General features: G+C 40.6%; 1 protein-coding gene across 1 annotated transcript in view; it reads right to left on the bottom strand.

The window, feature by feature from the left end:
• HELZ (helicase with zinc finger) overlaps positions 1-22,411 on the bottom strand; it is a gene marked incomplete at its 3' end in the record, with an annotated part of 64,103 nt that overhangs the window by 14,927 nt on the left and 26,765 nt on the right. The window contains 9 exon segments of the mRNA XM_009075395.1: positions 3,225-3,453; positions 4,388-4,571; positions 7,074-7,221; positions 9,714-9,859; positions 11,286-11,404; positions 12,936-13,114; positions 19,009-19,113; positions 19,635-19,814; positions 22,332-22,411. The exon segment at positions 22,332-22,411 is cut by the window's right edge and continues 26 nt beyond it. Of these exon segments, the coding sequence (XP_009073643.1) occupies positions 3,225-3,453; positions 4,388-4,571; positions 7,074-7,221; positions 9,714-9,859; positions 11,286-11,404; positions 12,936-13,114; positions 19,009-19,113; positions 19,635-19,814; positions 22,332-22,411 (1,370 nt within the window).

The following is a 22,411-nucleotide window of genomic DNA, read 5'->3' as shown; positions in this document are numbered from 1 at the left end:
TCTCTGTGAAAAGTTCTGTATCCAACTTTTTGGAGAGTGGAGGAGATATTTAAACCATGGAATAAAAGAACATTCCTCCCTGTCTTCTGCTTTCTCTTGACATGTCTTTCTGTGCTTATAAAACCAACTCTTTATATTGTTAACATCCACAGCAGGATCTATACAGTAATTTTACATGTATATTTTCCTTTAACCTCAAAGGAACTTTTTGGGTGAAGCCACTGAAGCTTAAAAGATATTTAAATAAGGTCTGAAGATGTCACTTTGTCACTTTAAAAAAAAAACACAAACCTGACTGAGCTGTCTCTTTCAAAAAATTCAAGAATAAGGAAAGTTAGTGAAAAGAGTATTAAAAAGACAACGAGCTTAAAGGTGTGTGTGACTCTAACTCATGCTCGTTCACCCCTCAGTAACAAGGCCTGGACTATAAGCAAGCACTGTTATTTCCCCAAAACCTCTAAAATAAGAGATTGCTGCTCACTGGTTTTTAAAGCTGTGTCACATTTTGCTGAGTAGTTGACTTTGTGGCAAAGAACAAATGTCTGTCTTGCAAGAATTCTGTGCTGCTACTCATGCATTTAAGAATTCAAAATAGTTTTCCCTAAAAGCTTATCTTCTGCTGTGATTTCACAGGGGCAAGAAATGCTTTTAAAATTCAGGCTGCAAGATGGCCCTTTTTTCTGCAGATTGCTCTGAGGCAAATAGATCTTGCAAGATTTTAAGTGAGGATTAAAACCCAAAATTAAATACTTCACTGGGATGCTTTAATGATGGAATTCTCTCTGATTAATCAACTCAGTCACCAAACCTTACTGCCAAGCACCACAAATCCACTGAGACTCAGCCACTTTTGCTCAGAATGCCCCAAGCAGTTACTCTACACATGGAACACTTGTCCTGGGGTGTGAGAACAGAGAATAAAATACTGCTGTGTCTGTGTGAGTGTGCTCAGGAGTTTAAGGGGGGTGTCTGCCAAAACAGCCCTGTCTAGTCCAGTTGGAGCACACAGAGCTGTAATGATCACCCTGGGCACACTTCACAAAGCTCTCTACAACTATCATTACAGTCTTGACTCATTTTGACAGGTATTAGAATATTTATAAAATTCAAGTACACTCTCAACTTTTTTGAGGTCTGTTTTTCCTAACGAAATGTCACTCCTTTCAGACTTCTGTGCTCCTGTTGTACTAAAAAAGCAGCATCTTCCCAGCAGCCTGGCAGAGCCCCTCCAGCACTGCTTTCAAAAAGCCAATGTTCAATTATTCAGCGGAACAAGACAATGGTGTATTAGAGGGAAAGCTCGACATACATCTTAATAAAGCTTCAGTGCTCCTTGTTTCCTAATTATCTTTTTGTTTTATAATTTTCTACAGCTACATATAGAGAAACAGCTGCTGGTCTTCAAAAGGCAAAACCAACCCTGAACTGCCAGGACTGTAATTTCTATACTGGAGCATATTTCTGCTTTATTAAGCCAGTGTGTGCCCTATTTCAGATGTTCTGAAGGAGCCACACTTGGAGCAAGTGCTGAACCCTCACATGTGAAAGGTTCCTCCCCTTTGGGTATCTCATTGAAAACCTCAACCCTCAGGCTAATGTGAAAATTCAGGAGATGATCTTCCTCACTGGGATTTGGAGAGAATGAGCCACATGGCTGTTCCCCACCAAAAGTTGTACTTAGGCAGATGGTTAGAGAACCAGTAATGGTCCTAGGCTAACCAGGGATTAACTAACTGATTTAGGCAACACTGCACATCCTGAACCCCAAATGGAGGGAAGAGGAGTGAAACTGATAACTAAGAGTAACTTCTGAGCAAGCAGTAAGAGAAATCTCAGGCAGCACCACATGGCAACCTGTAGAGCTAAGCCATGGATCTCTGCTGTGAGCTGATGAGACTGTCCCAGCAGCCTGGCACACTCCTCACTGTGCACTGAGTGCCTGGGAGGCACAGAGTGTCTCATCAGTGTGTTACACAAAACTGATTCAAATTGAAGGAGGGGAAGTTTAGGTTAGATATTAGAAAGAAGTTTCTTACTGTGAGGGTGGTGAGACATTGGCACAGGTTGCCCAGGGAGGCTGTGGCTGCCCCAACCCTGGCAGTGTTTCATTCCAGGTTGGATGAGCCTTGAGCAACCTGCTCTGGTGGGAGGTGTCCCTGCCCAGGGCAAGGGGTTGGGACTAGATGATCTGTAAGGTCCATTCCAACCCCTAAATTCTATGATTCTATGTCTGTAATTTTTACTAAGTTCTCAATAGTTGGAAAAAACACCTGCACAGGAGAGCTGGTTTTCACGTTTTTGGAAAGATCTGTGTCTCTCGTAGGAAATGGACCATGCCTAAAAAACCCAACCAGAGAATGGGAAAAGTGACCTAAACCCACAACCAAGATGCTGCTAGTCACTGCATTCATGTGCAGACACTCCTGACATGGTCCCAGCAGGGAAGTGGTTCCATTCAGGTTGTGTTTCATACATGCAGTAAACAAAGCTTTGGTTTCCATTTGCCTTTTTCCATTCCAATCTATGCAAACCACAAACCCTTTTCAACATTGCTCAGGAAAGTAGAACACAACATAGATGTAACAACTGACTAACACGTATTTTTAGCTTTATTTTAATAATGTAGTCAGTGCAGTGTTTCCTCTCTCTGAGAAAGAAGCTGCAGGGTTTAGCTCTGATCATCTCCCAATTTCAGCTCTTCCACTGAACAAAAAACCTTTGAAGAACAAGCACTTGGTATCCTTAACATCAGTGTTTACATATCTCAGCATTTTTCACATTTCTTCATTTAGGTCTATAAAAAGTAAATTCAGTCAAATCTTAACGAGTTTTTCCTAGTGTCATGAAGACATCTCAAAACATAAGTAATGTTTTTCAAGTCTTTACCACCCTACAACTGCCACAATATTCAACTTGAAAATAACACATTACATCACCATTTCAACTCCAAATTATGTATGATTTTTATTTATATGTAGAATTGTCAGAGGTATAATGAAAAAAACCCTACTAGAAAGTAAAATGAAGCATCTTTAATTGTTGTGAAGCAAAAATCAAGCAACTATAAATACATGAAAAGAGTTCAACAATAACCAGGTGTAGGTATCTCACTCTCTGTAGGCTGTTATGGTGACATCCATCGTTTTGCTAAATCATTAGTCATAGATAAACATATTATTTTAGCACCCTTAGACCTGATTAACCATGAAACATATAGAAAGTACCTGCATCTTCCAATGGAACACAGAGCAATAGGATCTCCCACCACAGCTACCAAGGATTGTGCTCTTGTAATGGCAGTGTTGAGAAGTTTGTAATTAGACAGAAAACCATAATCCAAATCTTCTGTTGAGTCCTCCAGTAACTGCTCTTTCCTTTTAATGGGTGTTTGCTTATGTTTGCATGTGTGTCGTGTTCGCACTGTGCTGAGGAACAAAACTCTGAACTGTTTTCCTGAAATGAAACAAAACCCAAATGTCTGAGATAATTGTTGCTATTTCTGCTCCTCACACACCCAGACCACTGCACTTGCCAGTCAGATTTCACACCTAGACATTCCCAGCTGAGAGCTCCTACCCTTGGTGTGCAGAGCTCTATGCAAGAATAATAAGATTTAAATTTTTAAACGACACACTATAAATAGCATCTTTGAGTACAAGAATATTTCCCCCTTTAAAAACTTCTTTTTCACCTTGATATTCATCACTCTAGAACTTTCTGAAATGTTCATTATCTCTGCAGCATTGCCAGTCAGCCAATAACAAATCCTGGATTGATTTATTCTACCTGAAATAAAAAGTTCTGGACATTCTCAATTCATATTTTAAAATTTCCCAAATATACGAATACCTACCATGAAAAACCAGAGCAAACCACTCACTGTCACTCAGTTACTTGTTTATTACTGACTACAAGTGCAGCCTAGCAACAGGCTGTGCCTACACACAGCTCTTGTTAGCACTGTGATTCCAAGAAGAAATACCTACATTTCTGGATTCCTTTTTACAGTTTATTCCACAGATACAAAAGAAAAAAAAAAAAAAATCAGTAAAACATTTTAAGGCTAAAGCCTTGATACATTTGTATCTGGAACTCTGTTTGTCCACTTAAAATTATGGTTATCCCTTAAATAACAGTCCTTAAAATTATGGCTATCAATCCATCAATTTTCATCTTTTTCACTCAGTTTATTTTTTAAGTAAGCTTGAACTCAGTGTTGAGGAAAGCTAAATCTCAGATGAGTTTCTGGCTTTGGTAGGCAATGCTGGGAGTCACATCTGTGCCACAGCTCTCCTTTGTTCCGACCCTTGGGGAAGTCTCACTGAATTTCCCCAGTCACATTTTTCACTTGCTTAGCCCATCCTGGAGCCAGAGCTCCATGACTTACCCTGAACATTGAGCACTCTCTCCACACTGACATCAGACAGCCTCTTCTTCCTCAGCTCGGCGCGGATCCGGAACACCTGGTCAGCGTAGGGAGTGACCACCCCGATGCTCCCGTCGTCCAGCTTGCCCCAGGCCACTGGCCACTTCCTCCTCAACTCCTCCACTCGCTCCACCACTTCAAACACCTTCAAACAAAGTCACAATTCTTAAAGGTTTGCTCTGCTGAAGATCATTCTTTGATATGGAAAGGGAATGTGAATTGTAAAGCTCTAAAACATCTATACGACACTATTACACAAGGAATAATATTAGTGTTCTGCAGTGATACCCTCAAACCTCAGGTATTAAAACAATGTGTTTACTACACACTGTCTTAATCTTGAAATAAGTTTTCCCACAAAAACGTTGCCTTTAAAGTACTACCTGGGAAATTATATTCATCTTCATTTTCATTCTTATACTCCTATGAAAACGTCAAGTACACAAGGACCTTTCTTGCCATACTGGATCTGATTTCCAGAAGTAAATACACTGCCCAAATTAGTCTATTTTTGTTGTGGATTTTATGTATGTCTGATAACTCTAGAGAGAGTATGTGAGGTTTGCTGTGAGGGTGGTGAGACACTGGCCCAGGGTGCCCAGGGAGGCTGTGGCTGCCCCAGCCCTGGCAGTGTTCAATGCTAGGATGGATAAAACCTGAACAACCTGCTCTGCTGGGAGGTGTCACTGCCCAGGGTTGGGGCTGGGTGATCTCTAAGCTCTGTTGCAACCACCAAAATTCCATGTATACCAGAGCAAAATCACTTCCCATTCCACAGGATGCCATGGGGAATTTCAGATTGTTCATCAACTGCTAGTTCATCTCTCTGCCATACTATGAAGTACCTGAGAAGACTTAGGAGTAGTAACACCTGAAAAGCTCCTCCTGTGAGCACACAGGCTCCAGGTAACTCCTGCCATTTCAGCCCTCCCAGCAGAGGTACAGCAGCACAGAAGGAATTTCTAAGTAACTTCACACAAGGTTTGTGGCTTCTTTTCCTTTCATTTTACATTTACATTCCCTAAGCCATTCAATAAATAAAAGCTATTTCAAGCATGATAATTGATGATGCAGTTTTCCTACAGCACCACAAATGCAAGCTCAGCCTCTCAAAGCCAAAAAAGATCTGTTTATCCTTTGAGAGTCACAAATAGTTTATTTTTGGTAATTTCAGATTTTCAGAGGGCAGTGAAAATATGTGGCTGTTTTTCGAGCAAGCCCTGAATGTAACTTTTTGTGACATAAATTCTTGCACCTACAAGCCAGTTCTACTGAGAAAGGATATTAGAATAACCTTTGATATCCATAAAAACTCTAGCACAGAAATAATGATCTTTTGCAGGTACTTTGGCAAGCTCCTGTGAAAGCATAAAGCTTCTGGGTATGTACTTAGAATTAACACCACACAGGGAAATTATAGAATTCTGACCAAAAAGGGAAGTGTATTTTCCAGATTTATTCTTAATATAGGCACCAATGGACCAGAAGATGCTCCAATGTGAACGTCAATTAAGGGTCAAAAACAGAAAATCTTCCTCATCATCTGATTTCAGTTTTTCCTGCTGGTGTTTAAGCAGTTGTTGTCCTTCATTTCTGCCTGTAGCTATTAATGACTCACAGTTTTCAGACAGTTATTTGGCCACTGAAGATATTTTTAGGTCTTTTACAACTTCTTTTAAATGGCAAAGTAATCCAAGTAGATTAATGAGAGTAGTCAGGTGCCTTCAGGTTTTTTCAGTGATGTGTCCAGAAGTCACTGGAGCTTCTTATTTGAGTAGACCTTGCAATACATCAAAGAATGCTGAACAAGTGCAGCATAAGAACAACAAACAGGTTGAAAACTGCATCAGATGAACCACACCATGATCAACAAGGGGAGCACAGCCAGCTCTGCAGTGCTTCAGAACAGACACTGAACTGCTAAACTGCAGCCTAACCTTCGTTAAAATTCCTCCTAAGCTTAAGAAAATTAGTGATCTTTGATTTTCTCTCACCCCTAACTGGAGGTGACTGAAACAAAGCATCTCCCACTACAAAAAGCATTATCAAGTCAGGGATGTGTTCGTTTTTGGATTGATATCGTGGGTTTGGGTTGTGGTTTTCTTTAAACACCAGAGAAGGAAAGAGAATGAAAGCAATTTTTGAAATATACTAACAAATCTACGTGAAACAAACATATTGAGAATCAGTTCTCACCTAAAAAAAAATCTCATCTGTACATGATCAGTTAGACACTGATCCTAAACACATTAAAGCAAATATGAAATGTTACTCCAGAGGACTCTTAGCTGAGTGGGAACATTTCTACAACAGTCAAAGAAACCTAAGTTTTACTTCAAATTGCAGTTACTCTCAGTTGCTAAGATACATCGATCAGAATGTCACACAAATTAGCAGGAAAGACATCCTGAAGAATGAGCCTGAGAGAACAATATGCAGCTTACAATTTGCAAAGAAAAAGAGCAAATAAATTAGTGGAAATATTTACTACAATTACAATGTTCACTATCTCATACTTCGCAAACTCCATGGCCCCTTCTCCTAGTAGAGGACAACTGATGTCTTCCACCTCCACCAAGCACAAACCAGTTATTTTGGAGGGAGTGGAGCTTAAGAAAACAGTTAAGAATCAAGCCCAAAGAGTTACCTCTGCATTGTTGTAAAAAGCTGTACTGTTTTTCTCTTGCACATCTTCTCCACGTGCTGTGAAGAAGGTCAAAGGGTAGAAGTCTTTGTGTGCTGGCTGCTTTCCACTCGCCATCAATTTCCCTTCATAGAAAAGTTCAGATGTGTAACTGGAACAAGGCAAAACAGAAGAAAATGTGGAGTCTACATATGAGCTCACTGACAAAAATATGCAAATCTCACAGATAAAATATGCAACCACAAAATACTTCATAAGGAAAACAGAACCACTGATTACTATTCAGCATCTTCAAGTGATTTCTCTGAACTGGTATTTCCATACTACAGACAGAGCAGAAGGCACTAAAAATATGCTTTTCCAACACTTTCTCTACAAAGGGTGTTTTTTCTTCTAATCTACAGCTCGACAAAGTTTTGAACATTCTCACTAATGTTCCACTCAGAAGATCTGGTGGCTGGAAACTGGGCAAAAAGCACATTTGCTGCCTGGCACTGGTTACTGCCCAAGCTGGCTGGACAAAGAGCCTGATTACATCAGCTAGGAGTTACTGCACTTGGAAGATAAATTTACTACAGATTTCGTGTCTGCTGAGCACGCTGCAGGCCAAGTGTTCAGCTTTCAAGCAAACTTGTCCTCTGTGACTTCTCCTCCACACCAATCTACGTCGCTAGACGTCGCAAACACAAGCAGAGCACAGTGCCTGTGCTGGCAGCAACCACTCCACAAGTTGGCTGACTGCAGAAGAATTGAGGCAAGAACTCCTTCCATGGTGAAAAGTAGGAGGGAAGAAGGCAAACTGAGAGGAGTGAGACAATAAGGCAGCAAGAAGAGACTGCAGGTGGCTGTAGGCAGCACTCTAAGTCCTGTATGCTAATGCATGCACAGCAGAGCTAAACTGTGTACTGGCTGTCAATAATTAGTGAAATCTGGCATCATCTAACCTTGCTCAGCCTCCAACCTCAGTGTTCTCTGGGCATCAGTGGATGCAACAAGCTGAACACAGCCTGACATGAAGACAGCCCAAGCAGGAGTCTGTGCAGTTGGTGGCTCATCTGAGCTCCTCCAGGATCCCAACTAGTGCAGCTGAGGACGAGAGCAGCTGGGCATGGAAAAACTAAGGATGGTGTTCTACCCAACCATCATCAAACAGCTGTAACAACTGGCTTACTGGGACAGCCCTGAAGAACATGCAACCCCTCTGAGGGTAGAGCTGCAGGAGTCACTGCTGCCCATCAGCAAAGCTAACAATTTCTTCTGCAAATTATCTCTTAGTAATGAGATCTAACTAAACAACAAAACACCTCTTCTATACACACTGTTTTTTCCCAATTACAGCTCCAAAGTCAGGCTGAATTAATGGCTTGTTCTGTCCTTAATTTCTCATGGTCTCTCCACATCAGTGAGGTAGGGATGATTAATGAGCCCACCATGAAGTATCTTCCTACACTAACCTCTGTCTGAAGTGCCATGGTCCCATTTGTCAGGGGAAATTCCACATCACACAGAAAAGTAGACTTGAGGCATGTCCTAAATGGACCACCATCAGTGTTCAGCTGGTTTCACTTCACCCAGCAGCACTTCCCAGTGGAACTGAACACGCTGGACTTCCACCAGAGAGCTGAACCACGTGGGGTTTCTGCAATCCTTACCTTGGTGTTCACACAGTGGATCTTTCTAGGAACTCACTGCCTGAACTTCAACTGCTGAAGTGAATTTGCATGATCTTTCTGAGGCAAATTTCATAGCAGTGACCTCTAAACAAGAGCTGCAATGAAACTTCCTCTGCAGATGTTCTCTCATTCCAAACTCAAGAGTTTCAAGCAATGTGTAAGAAATTTAGCACTACTCAGTCTAGAACTACAAAGTCCATAAAGTGAAGAGAGATCAAGCTATGCATGAAAATATTTTACATTCTCACTTTTGATTCCCCAGAGCACTTAAATATTTCTGCTCTTCTTTTGAACACAGTGATAACCTAATTAGTCTGACTGGATACCAACATCATATTCCTCAGTACATATTTGAGCCAGGATTTAAACTTTAGCATTTTTCCCCATGATTGCACTGATTCTTCCCAGCACAGCTCATGGATGAGCTCATTATACTAGCAGCCATTAGTTTATCATAGCATAAAAATGCAAACCTACTGATTAATGTGTCTTGAAAGAAGTAATAAAAGATGTCAACAGTAAAGAAACATGCTCCAAATCTGACCTATTTTTCCTTGTTCACAGTTGCATATCCATATGTTCCTTACATTGCCCACAGCTTACCATTCCAAGGTAATCCACCCCAGTGAATCTAAAATTCTGTAAGAGTTCAAAGAGACACAGATCCCATCTAATATACTGCAGAATGATTAAAAAGGGAGGTTAGCTCTTCTTTGGCTCAGCATGCAAGTCTTGCAGCCAAAGCAACCCCACCTGAATGGAGTCTGTAACACAGCCAACTGCATCTCTTCTAAGAGACCAAATTCCAACCCAGCCACAGAGAATTACCCTTCTAATTAACTTGGAAACAAGTAAGATTTCATTACGGAATCACTTCCCTCTTCACTCAGCTGTGCTTGGCTCAAGAGCCCTTTTGTTCGCTCACAGCAGTCAAAGAAACACATGATACAGTGAAAAAGTTCACACCTACTTGATGATAGCTTCATGGGAGCGATAGTTCTCACACAGCAGGATCCTGCAGGGGAATTCTGCAGGGTAGTGCTCGTACAGCCGATCGAGCAAGGAAACGTGAAGGTTTCTTTCCCTGGCAAATTCACTGTAGACAAAAGGACTGAGCTGTAATAGACACACACATACAAAGAAAATGTAACTGAATATGTGGACTTGGAATTTCATGCTCCCAACATTAAGTATTTTGCATCGAAACAAAAATGAAACCTTACTTGATTACACATTCAGAGCTGGAAGACACAGACCATGGCTATTCCAGAGAAATGCCCATTCCTACCACTAAAGTGCCAAAAGACCAGCAAACCCTTAAAGGAGCAATGAGACACTCCACAACCATGCAAAGAGGAGAAAAGAGCCCTTAAATCCGAGTTTAACACCCAAACTGTGCTCTGAATGACATTACACCATCATTCTGACAACCTCTTTGCAATTAAGTCACCACCACAAATAGCACAGATCTGGAAACACAGAAATTTCTAACACCGCTTAAAAAAGCCAACTACAATGCTGTTGAAAAAACAAAATCCCAAGGGACATAGTTACTGCTACACTAAAGTCCTACTGGGCTTGTTTAGCCATAAATATCTATTACAGCAGAAAAACTGAACCAAAGATGATGAAAAAAGATCCTAAAGTTTCAAAACACAGAAATGGAGCCAATCTATTTTGCCATTCTGAATACATATGATTCAGATTCTGAGCCTGAGTTTCACTTCAGCTAAATATTAATCTTATAAATTTGAATACTGGACTCCTGTTAGCGTAATTTCACTAAGCTGCAGAGTAGCCTGAGACACAGGCCAAGACTTTGCCCACCCTGCTGGGCTGGTGAGATCTAACCTGAAGAGGGAAGAATTCCAACCCCTTGAAAAGCACTTTTGAAACCTGTGTTTGAAAAGGATTATCCCAGTCCTTGGGATTATCAATATCATGACTAGAACTGGTCTAGTAGCATTAACTCACAGACACCACTCTAGTGACACCACTCTAGGTTTGCTACCACACCAAAGCAAACAGCAACTCTACTGCTCATGTGAAACACCATGAGAATGAAAGGCAAATCTGTAAGAACAAATAACTCTGGCCTAGATCAATAAAGCAAGTAAAGCTGACTTTTCCAAGCATGTTTCCTTCTGCCTACAGGCTGCAAAATGACAGGCACAATCAGTGTTTTAAACTCCTTAAACCAAGCAGCTCTGCCAGGCACACCAGGAACTTAAAGGCAATGGCTACTTTCAGCTTTCTACCCCTCACTTGTTCAAATCCTCACCAGATGATGATGCTTCTAAGAAAAAATTTAGAAGAAGTTGTCTATATCATAACAGATTTCTCCATATTCTTCAAGTCTTTCAAAAATCAACAGGGAATACTAGTCCTAAACCCCTGACTATAATATCTATCCCATACCTGATGCAAATAACATCCCCTGAATTCTCCTAAGCTTCCCCATCTATCCTATGATTTGGAGCAGATAAATAACTTAAATATATGAATAGAAATAGTCTAGATTGAAAAATGCCATGGCCCTTACCTGCATATGGTCTCCAGCCAAGACAATCCTGGTGTTTTTGTTAGCTAATGCTAGAGGCATTATAGTTTCACACTCCATAGCTTGAGCAGCTTCATCTAACAAAATGTGTGTAAAAAACCCTGCAAAACAGAGAGATCGGCAAATAAGTGAAACCTGAAATACGATAAACATCGATAACAAAACAAGAAATTGAACTTAATGTTCTGTATTCTGATAGCAACCAGAAAAAAAAGTATGGCTTACACAAATTGACTTCTAGCAACTACTGGAAACCACACGAACAATTTTCAAAGCCATCAAATGACCAAGAGTGGCCAATTGATTGGCAGTGACACCAGCAGGAGCCACAGGTCTGACTCTTTCCTCTGACAGACACCAAAGCAAACACATTTCATCTCAGCCCTCCCTATGCCAAGAGGAAATGTCTCTTGGCAAACCTCCCTCGGTAGGTATCGCAAATCTGAAAGTCTTTTCACCACCATGAGACTTGAAGAGCTTTGGACAATGACAAGGACAAGGACTTCCTCATGTACTTGAGTCCTAGAAACTATTTTATACACTGGATTTCCCATTAAAATCGCACACATACCTGAGAACTTTGCTGGTTATGGGCTTAAAGGAATGTTGGGGGGGAAAAAAGGAACAGAAGTTGAAGGAAAATTTAAGTTCAATCTTATGATAATATTGGACCAAAGGTTTTTTGGGTGGGTGGGAATCTATGAATGCAGAACATGCACTTGGAAAAAAAACTGCCACTGTAGACTTAGGTTTTATGAAATGTAAATTCAGGAGAGGTATAGAAGTGGTTTCATACACTGTGATATATTAAGGTTTAAAACAGAGTTAGAGGACCTAGTGCACCTCCACTTAGGATTACATACATAGAAATGGAGCAGTTTTCTTGGGCAGATCTGAATTTCATACAGCTGCACACACATTACTATGGCATGACTGTACTCAGCTCCCTGCCAAATAGAGCAGCTATTTCTATCTGAGACCTGAAAATATTTACCAGAAATTCCATATTACTTCTCTCTGTTGCAACAAACGCTTAAACAGAGCCAGAAAAAAACGAACCCTAACAAGTTTTGTAAAGAAATTCCACGTTCTCAAAAAAAAAAAAAAAGCAGATGGATTTCATTTGGAGATCAAGAAAGCAATAAACTCTAAGCAGCCTCTGCCCCAAAAATCAGTCTAATGTATTTCAGTTTAGAGAACAACCCCAGATGCAGCATGTGAACATCATGTGGGGTTTGTATGTGTTATATGCAAAGCTGAACAATTCTCAAAACAAGGGAACAGAGCCCTGTGTGTGTATTTATGCTTACATGCTCCACTGAGTAATGACCTTATAATGAGCATAAGTCAGACTCTCAAACAGAATTTTCCCTCCTGGATCCCAGGAACACCAGCTCAGAGACAGTGCTGCTTCTTTATTAGATTTTGTTTCAATAAGGAAAAAAAAAGAATAAGCAAAAGGTTAATTTGAATGCCAGCAGCTTCCAGCTTTGTGATAAACATTTAGTCACAAAAACAACCAGAAGAGCATCTTAGGATTAACACTGTTTGCTTTATTTTTTAACAGTTCAAAATGGGTAAGGAACCAGCAGTGGTGAGAGGGAGATCATTCTGGTTTGGAAATCAGCTCACCTGGTTCAAGGTCCAGTTGACAGAGATACTGGGATGTGTTTAAAGTAACAACTACTACTCGTTGCTTAAGAATGTCTTCTTTCTGGGGCATCTGAAAGGTGGAATGTGTGCTTGAAATCAAACAGTACTGATGCACAACTGGGTGAACAGTCTTTACCCAGCGATTTCTGAAATATACCCTAGGAAAGAGAAAGGACTTGTTTTCCACATGGTTTGAACACAATAGCCTAACATTGTAAAAGCTAATACTCTGTTTTCTGGTAAATAAACATGATCTTCAAGAAGCAAAACATCACAACAATGCAGAATTACATGCTGTAATATGCTGAAATGCCTTGGATTTACCTTCCATTGTTTGCAGTGCAATGTCACAGACACCAACCATTAGCAAGGATTAATTCACACATGGAAATCTGTCATTTTTTGTTCATGTTCTGTGACCCTCACATCAATGTCTACTTCATTTTAAGCCAACAATAAACTCATTTTAAGGCAATATTTCCGCATGGGAAATACAACTCTATGGAACTGAGCTCAGTGGTCTGCACACTTCCTGAGAGAAATGCAAGGAAATCTGGTCTTTCTTTCACACATCCTCTGCTGTCTGAGTTCTAAGAACCAAACCAGAAAGTGTATTAATCTTTCCATCACACAGGGCCATAACTGGTACATTGTATGAAAGAATGAGAAAGCAGTGCCAGAGGGATGCTCGGAGTCAGTGACTGGACCTCAAATATCTTTCCATGACACATAAGGTCATTTTCATCACAGTATCAAGAGATCACTGATGAATTTTCCTCAAGAAGGGATGAAATGCTAGGGCCAATCGAGCTAAATGGAGGAACACAGAAGACACAAAGCTGTGCCCCAGAAAACAGAGGACGAGCAGCTCTGCAGAGCTGTACAGAACCAGCCCAAAACACCAGCCCAGGAGGTGGATGGAGGTGTCAAAGGGTTTCTCTGTGGGGCACTCCTCAGAAATATCATCTGCATCAAGAACTGTGCATCTAAAGTGGAACCTCTAAACTGCAGGAAACTATTGCACAGATATTAATATTTAGAAGTAAAGTTATTGTATTTCCAAAGCAAATTAAAATGCAATTATTCAAATGAGTTTCGGTTCTAAATATGGGATTTGATGCTGGATAGTGTATCTATTCCTTGACCATTTTCTCCTACTTAATAAAGTATTTGGAAAAGTGTAATTATGCAGCTAATTGCAAAACATGATGGCTCTGGCTGGACTTTGGACATCACATGTCCACCCACGTTTGAAAATTACAGCTCAGTTCTGTGCAATGTGAGAGAAATGACTATGAGGATTATAATAAATTCGGTCTGTGAAAACACAATGTCCATTTGGGACAAAAAGAAATGCAAAGGCACTTCAGTACTCTGAATGGCTTTTTAACTTGACAACACAACCAACCCAACCTGACACTCATGGCCAAAGGTAAGTCCAGGTGAGACTAGGACTGATGCAGGAGCAACCACCACACTCCTGAGCCATCCTCACAAGGAGAACCTTCTAATGCCACCCCAGGACACTGATTTCTTATCAGCTATCAAAGTGATGAGCTTTGTTGGATAAACTGCTAGCACATCAGTGTCACAACACTGAGTCCTGGCCTAAGAGCTAGGCCAAGGTGGTGGGAGCAAGGTAACCCCTGCTGTGTGCATCCCACCACTCTCTCACCCCTACCAGAGGTGATACTTACCAACCACCTCACAAGAGCACTGTGAGGATTACTGAGTTTATCAGCTATCAAAGTGATGAGCTTTGTTGGATAAACTGCTAGCACATCAGTGTCACAACACTGAGTCCTGGCCTAAGAGCTAGGCCAAGGTGGTGGGAGCAAGGTAACCCCTGCTGTGTGCATCCCACCACTCTCTCACCCCTACCAGAGGTGATACTTACCAACCACCTCACAAGAGCACTGTGAGGATTACTGAGTTGTTTGTAAACCAACCACCTCACAAGAGCACTGTGAGAATTACTGAGAGTTTATGTTTGTAAAGCACTTTGAGATTCTTGGATGAAAGGTGCTATTGAAATGCAAAATATTATGGTTATTAGACATTATTATACCATGCACTGTCTTTTATTACAAAAATTCAACTGTGGGTGACTCACAGATTGGCTGACAGCATTTCAAACTGCATTGCTGCTTACCCATTAATTTCTTTTATTTTGATGTGAGATCAAAAAGGTATCCCAGAGCTATTATTCACCACTGGCATAAAAACATCTGACAGATGTGACTACTTCCAAAATGTCGTGATATAAGTAAGCCTCACTGAACTGAACAAGGGCTTTCGTTCTCAGGTGCATCTTGGGCTAATAAAATCTCCTCTAGTTGCATTATTATGGGTACAAAGGTGGGCCAAAGCTGCAGCTACAAAACCCAAAGCAAGCCAGAGTTCATATGAGAGGATGTTTTCTCACATCATGTGTCTCACATCAAGACTTTAATTCTGGAGAAATTAAACCCTTGGAGGCTAAGGTTTACCCTAACCACAGGCAGTGAAATTACTTGCAAATACACAGAGAATCTCCTTGAAATGGAAATCCCAGAAGATTACAGATTAACTCAATCTTCTGCAAACAAAAGTACTGAATATATTCACTGTACTTAATGCTCGGTTAACATGCACCAAATCTGCATTTCATGTGGAGATTCAGATCACCTTTACTGCTAAACTTTGAAAGCAACTGATTTCCCTCTTCCATTTCTTTTGATCCATCTCCAAAGAGAGGCTCATTCTCCCAAACAAGTGTGTTCCTTGGGATGCAGAAAACATGTGAAGAAAGTTAACTTTTTTAATCCATCTTCCTGTAAGGATGGAATAAGATAGAAACCTCTAGTTTCAATGTAAAAAAAACTCCTGTAAGGATGGAATAAGATAGAAACTCTAGTTTCAAGGGAAAAAAAAGCTATTGGCTGAAGAGTCATTTATTTTACAAATCAACATTTGATAAGCTAAATTAATTCCAGTTTCAGCACAAGAACTTTACTATAGGGAAAAAGGGCAATGGTGCTTTGAAACCTGCTGGGGTTTTGTTTGGGTTGCTGTTTGTTTTCTTTTTTATTTCAAACTCTGGTTTGCTCCTACTGAGTAATTTCCACAGCCTGATTTCCCTGGTTTCAGGGTCCATGCACTACTTGCACGTGTTTGTTACGATCAAAGTATTTAAAATGTGCTGAGGTATTTTAAACAGCACCAACTTACTTTCTGACACTGCTGAACTGACAGTCAGCAATAACATGCTTAGGAATAAACAAAAATTAATATATTTTTAAAATGGATCAAGGTAGCATCAACTTCTCTCCTTTCCCCTCAGTATGACATATAAAACCAGTGGGCAGATAAAACTGAATTTGAAATATGCAATAATAGCAATAAACAGCAGACACCTCAAGCAGTGTATGAGCTGAAAGAGAGAGGAATTGCTGCTCTCTGTCTCCCAAGGATGGAGACAGAATGACCAAGCTGCAGAGCCCACCCAGCACACCCCTCCAGCTGATGGAGAGACAGAGGAGTACACACCTTATGAGCCAATTACTCCCTCTTACAGCTCTGACTCATCAGCTAAAGTTCCTGCACGCTTAAAACCAAGAGCCTCACCAGCTAAGAGAAGCACCTACTGGAAGGCTCTTTCCTCCCAACTGCAGCTCAGCTCTGGGTTTCATTCCTGCAGAAACATCTCTGCATTATTTACATAAACACACAAAACTGTCCCAGTGTCAGGTTTCCCCAGTAAAAGGGTCTGGAGTGTGTCCTGACATGGCTGACTCAGCTAATCCAACCCAGGGGCACATCTTTTTTCTGGGTAACAATTTGGTCAGGGGCATCAGGACTATGAGAATTTGCCCTTTAGGCTTTGCTGGTATTTCATTTAGGTGCAGAACTCAGATTGGACATAAATTCTCACTGTTCATTCTGACTTTGCATTTTCCAAAGGGCACAGGAAGTTATTTTGCTAGGAAAAAATACAAATTTACAACAACATGATATTTAAACAAAAAAACCCACACAAGCTCTACGTTTCACTACAACAACATGATATTTAAACAAAAAACCCCACAGAAGCTCTATGTTTCAAACTGCACTGTTGCATCACTGACAGGATAATTTATTTAGTGTACATCTTACCCACAGAAATATCTACACAGCTCTCAGTAGTCAGTATTAAATAATTTAGCTTTCCTTCTTTAAGAACAACATAAATATGATGTTGCTCCCCACTAAGCTAAGGAAACATTTTTAGCAAGGATACTACACAGCCAACTCATCACTTGTAAAGGAGGAAAAAAGTCTAAAGCAACTGTTCAGTTCTTTAGAAACACAACAAACTCTGCAAGCAGCACATCCACCTGGGATAATCAACTCCTTCCACTCCCCTTTAAAATACTGCAAGAGGCTCAGAGCACCCTGTTCAATTTAGCAGCAATGATTTTAATCTGAAAATATATCTTGACAACAGTCAGTAAGGAAGGCACATCCATAATTAGTGTCAGGAGTCTCACCCAGCTCTACCTTCCAGCGCAGAAAAACTGACCTTTAACTCCTGCCAGAGCAGGGGGACAGGCAGTTAGTGCTCAAACAACAATTACATGTCATAGTTTTTATTTGAAAACAGACATCCTTGTGGATCCAGAAATATCCCCAACTCCAGAGGTGCCTCCACTTCCTAAAACTTGAACTTTTTACCCTGTTTGAACAGTATCAACCTACAGCAGCACTTTCTGAAGGCCTCATAACAAATACTCTGACAATTATACTTAAATTCAGAAAATCAGTGGTTTTTAAATTATGTGCTGTAATTTTCTTGTCAAATATTTACATATATTCTAACCATACCAAAAATACCACTTCTGGTTATGCATGTTTTCCATAAGTATTTCTGAGACTGGACTGTAAAGTTGAAAACAGCATGTAAAAGAAGGTAGCAAACAACTAAAACCACAGTAAGAGTCTGTTTAACTTAACTCCTTGTTCTTTGAAATCACACTTCAATATTCCCCAGTGTCAATGAGAGACATTTCTTCCCACCACAAAATTCATGCTTTTCATCCCAAAGTGCTTTACAAATCACCTTAAGACAATCTGTATTAAAATACACCCAGATCAAAGGTAACTCTGAAAATCCACTGCCTTCTTTTCCTTGGCCACATCCTCAGTGTCTGTCCAATGTCACATGGCAACTAAAGCCAACAAACCTAAGAGAATTTACACCTGTTGTAAATCTAACCCATTCACATCACTTCATTGGCTTTACTGGCATTGCATAAAATATAAGTCCAGGATGGCTTTTAATAGCTGCCAAGGAAACACAGAGTCATTTTCTTAGGAACATAATAAACTCACACAGTGGCATCCAGAAAATGATGCTCATAATTTAATACATACACAACAAGCTAGCAGGATAAAGCATACACTGTGATTACTGCACAAAATATTCCCAGGAGTGGATTTATGCCCTTGAATAAATCCTCCTTAACTATTTCCATGCAAGTTTATTCTTAAGCTTCCACTTCTTCGTTCTTGCCCCTCACTATTTCCCCCAAACACCCATTGTAAGAACATTTCACACATACACAATGACTTCAAACTGACTTAGCAGAAGAGGCCAAACTACTTCCAGGTGATTCTCTAAATATGTAGCTCCTATGACATCCCAATTTTTCTCCCAGAAGTCATATGGGTACCCCCAGTTTCCACCTTAGCATTGTGAGTGTTGAGTCAAAACTTTCTGGAATTAAAATACAAGTCAAGTTCATTTTATTGTATCATAGTAGCTTTTAGAGGAGCACATAAAAAGTTTGCTCATTAGGAAAGACACATTTATCAAGAGAATAATAGAGGCTTAAAAAAGGATGTCTTTAGTTTTGTTTAACAAACGACCCAGAATTATGTTGACAATGTTTCAAGTTCCTTTTAGGCTGTTTTTAAAAGCACTGCTGGTAATGCCAATATGCTTTTTATGCTTTAAAAGTTCTTTAACCTTTTTTATAGACACCTTTTCTTAAGAATAGTATTTTATAGATACATAATAAGCCTTAAAAAATACCTGAGAGGTCTTGCCTGGGGATTGCCTGCTTCTACATATGGATGTAAATAATCCTTTATGTAGAGATCAGCAGCACTATTAGAATGGGTGCAAATGAGAATCCTGCTGGAATAAATGGATGCAAATAAAAAAGCAATGAAGAAACAGAAAACAATTCAAAGCAGTAGAATACAAAAAAAAGGAAACAGTGGCCAACTAACTGCACATTTCTCTTCATGAAACTAGTCACTAAACCTTCCACAGTTTGCATGACTCAGCCCTTAACTCAAACCCTTCAGTTAGGAGAAGATTTAAAGCCCAAACAGTTTTTCGATACTTATTTGGTAATTATTAATCTAGATTTGGTTTTAAGTAAGGAACAGCTTTTATTATCTACCATACTGCAAAACTTCCCATGTCAAGCAAATCAGAGTTACTCTCAGATCACCCATGTTAATTAGTTCTGTTGCAACTGGAAAATACAGGCTAAGATTATCAATTACACCATCATTCAAACAATGAGGGGTGGCTTGGCTTCATTTGTTTCTGAGCTGATGGACATTCTGCATTTCTCCCTTTCCCTTAAGTCAAAATTGACATCTTTGCTGCTAATGCAGTAGAGCTCCACACCCAGTGCCCCATCTCACCTAGTATCCTGCTGCTGGAGTATGTGCTTGACTGCCTGAGCCAGAGTGAAGGTTTTTCCTGTCCCATAGGGACCGATGATAAGAACAGGAGGCAGTTGTATGGAGAGTGGAGTGGTGATAGCCAGAACAGCCTCTTTCTGCTTCGCGTTTAGCCGAGGGTCCAACTGCTCATCCCATTGTCTGCGCGACAGGAGGCAACGGGGTTAGGAACAGCAGCTCTGACCACCCATGGCCAGGCAGCAATGAAAGGAAGATTTCAAAAGCTTTGAGGAAATTACAGAGCCTTGTAGAGCCACTGCATTGATGGTGTCACTGAGGCACACAAAGCAAACCACCACACAGTTTAACCAGAAGGATTTGGTATTTCCAACAAGTCAGTTGGGTTTTTGCAAAAGGAACCTAACTACTCTCAGTTTACATCATCTCATCCAGCAGTCACTGACCTGCACTGCACACGTATTAGGAAGAGCATATGCTGCACCATCACCTGCTAGCAAAAGCAAGTAAACATACCAAGATTTCCTACTATTATTATGCAAAGTAACAGGTACATTAGTTATGTGTCTTCCCAGTGATATTTACATTGTCAACTTTAAAAGTCAGAGTTATACAACTCTAGGGTTTGGGAGAAGCTACTTAAAATCAAATCAAAAAACGACTAAAAACCCAATGGCTACCAGTTAACTGCAAACACCTCTTTACCCCTACTTCTCAAGACCACTAAGGCACATACCTCTAATGGGAAAGGAGTCTAACAAAAGGGAGTTTTGCTCCAACCAGCTAGTGATACCAGCACTGAGAGGAAGATGCTTTCAGAAAATTCCAATGAGCACAAGAGGTTAAAGATTTCTAGACAAGAGCTTTTAATATTCCCACTGCCAGATTTAAAAGTAGACATGCATAGTAAAAACCACCTGTCACTGCTGCACATATGGCCATACTTGGGTAATGTGATCTGCTTGGGTACAAGCACTGCACTTCTTCCAGACTGGGAAAGTTGCTGCTCAGTAGGAGTTAGCAACAGGGAGTAAAATCAAGAGGGAACTGACTGAATTCCTAACTTTGAAGACAGCTCTGAACAACAGGCTGGCAGCAGACTCCAAGAAATATTGGAAAGAAGAGAAACAGAGGGAAAAACAGAGGGAAGACAGTTTGGAGTTAGTCTGATTCTTAAGGTAGGGCAAACCAAGACACCAGATGGAAAAAAACCCAGGCATATTACACTGACTTAAACTGAACCACAACCATCATGTATGTCATTTATGCATATAAAAACTATAAAGCATTACATAAATACATCAACTACAACTGGTATGTGCAGAGAAGATAAAGTTGTAGCCCACTTGACTTACCTTCTGTTTATTGAAATCCCTATTTATCTCCAAACTACTCTCAAACACTGAAGACTCACTCCAAACTTAATTAAGCCAGTGAACAGATTGTCATTGACCTCCATTAGCTTTGTAGTGTAACTCTCCATAAAACCCATTCCCTTCTTTGTTAGCACTGTCAAAGCTTTGATGCACACAGCAATCCTCCTCCCCAGAAAGCTGCTCCTTCCCTTTTATCAGAGCTGTTCTTCCTACACTTCCAAACACAACCTAAAAGTTTTCCAGCAATTTTTTCCTTGCATTTTCTTGCTGTCTCAGGTTCCTGCCAGATCACTTCTCTTTTAATTCCTGCATCACAATCACAATCCTAATTCTCACCTTGCAGACCCCACATGACTCCTCACAGGCTGTGCAGGTTATCACTTTCACATTCCTCTCATTTCCCTGGTCTCCACGTACAGAAACACAACCTAAAAGTTTTCCAGCAATTTTTTCCTTGCATTTTCTTGCTGTCTCAGGTTCCTGCCAGATCACTTCTCTTTTAATTCCTGCATCACAATCACAATCCTAATTCTCACCTTGCAGACCCCACATGACTCCTCACAGGCTGTGCAGGTTATCACTTTCACATTCCTCTCATTTCCCTGGTCTCCACGTACAGAAACTTTATTCCCTACACAGCAAGAACACTGAGCATATTCCCTGAGCAGCACAGCCTCACATTGCTCTTCCCTAAGCTTCCTCTTCGAGACAAACTACTCTCACTGCATCAGCCTTGAGTTTCTTTAGAAGTATTTATATAACATAAGGGTCTATAATTTCATTAAAGAAACTGTGAGACATGTAGAGGAAGAATCTCAGGGCTGCTTGCAAGGGCAGGGCTGCTCCTTCCAAGAGTCATTCCCACCCAGGGAATGTCTAAATGTCCAATCAGGGCTATGTCCAAATTATGTCCAGAAGTACTAATGGCTCAGCCCCTGCAAACAGGACGCTGCAGACTCGAGATCCTGCACAGCAAACTCCTTGGAACTGGGATTTACACTCCAGTGAAGCATCATATTTTTGGTGAATGGCAGCACAGTAATTAACAGCAGCACATTTGTGTTCTGCAGCCACAGCAGAACTGTGATGCCTCAAACCCACAGCTCAACTGCAGGGAAAAGCAATCAACAGGTTTTGGCCCTCCGAGGATCATTTTTCTTGTTTTATTTAGCACAATTTCTCTCCCTCCTCTGAACCAGCCTCACCACTAATGAAGAGCAAAGCTTGTTTCTCGTTCTAGGGCAGATTTCAGCCATCTGTTAAGAGAAATTCAGTGCTGCATTCCCATACAATCTCTGACAGCAAAGTGTTTGTGTTTGTGTACCTGTTGGGACTCCAGGGTATGGTGGGAGTCATGCTGACATCTGGAAACAAAATACTGTTGTCCTTAATCCTGTCCAAGGC

Source organism: Acanthisitta chloris, unplaced genomic scaffold, assembly GCF_000695815.1.
Source record: "Acanthisitta chloris isolate BGI_N310 unplaced genomic scaffold, ASM69581v1 scaffold18785, whole genome shotgun sequence".
Taxonomy (NCBI): domain Eukaryota; kingdom Metazoa; phylum Chordata; class Aves; order Passeriformes; family Acanthisittidae; genus Acanthisitta; species Acanthisitta chloris.
This window is presented reverse-complemented; position numbering and strand designations above follow the sequence as displayed.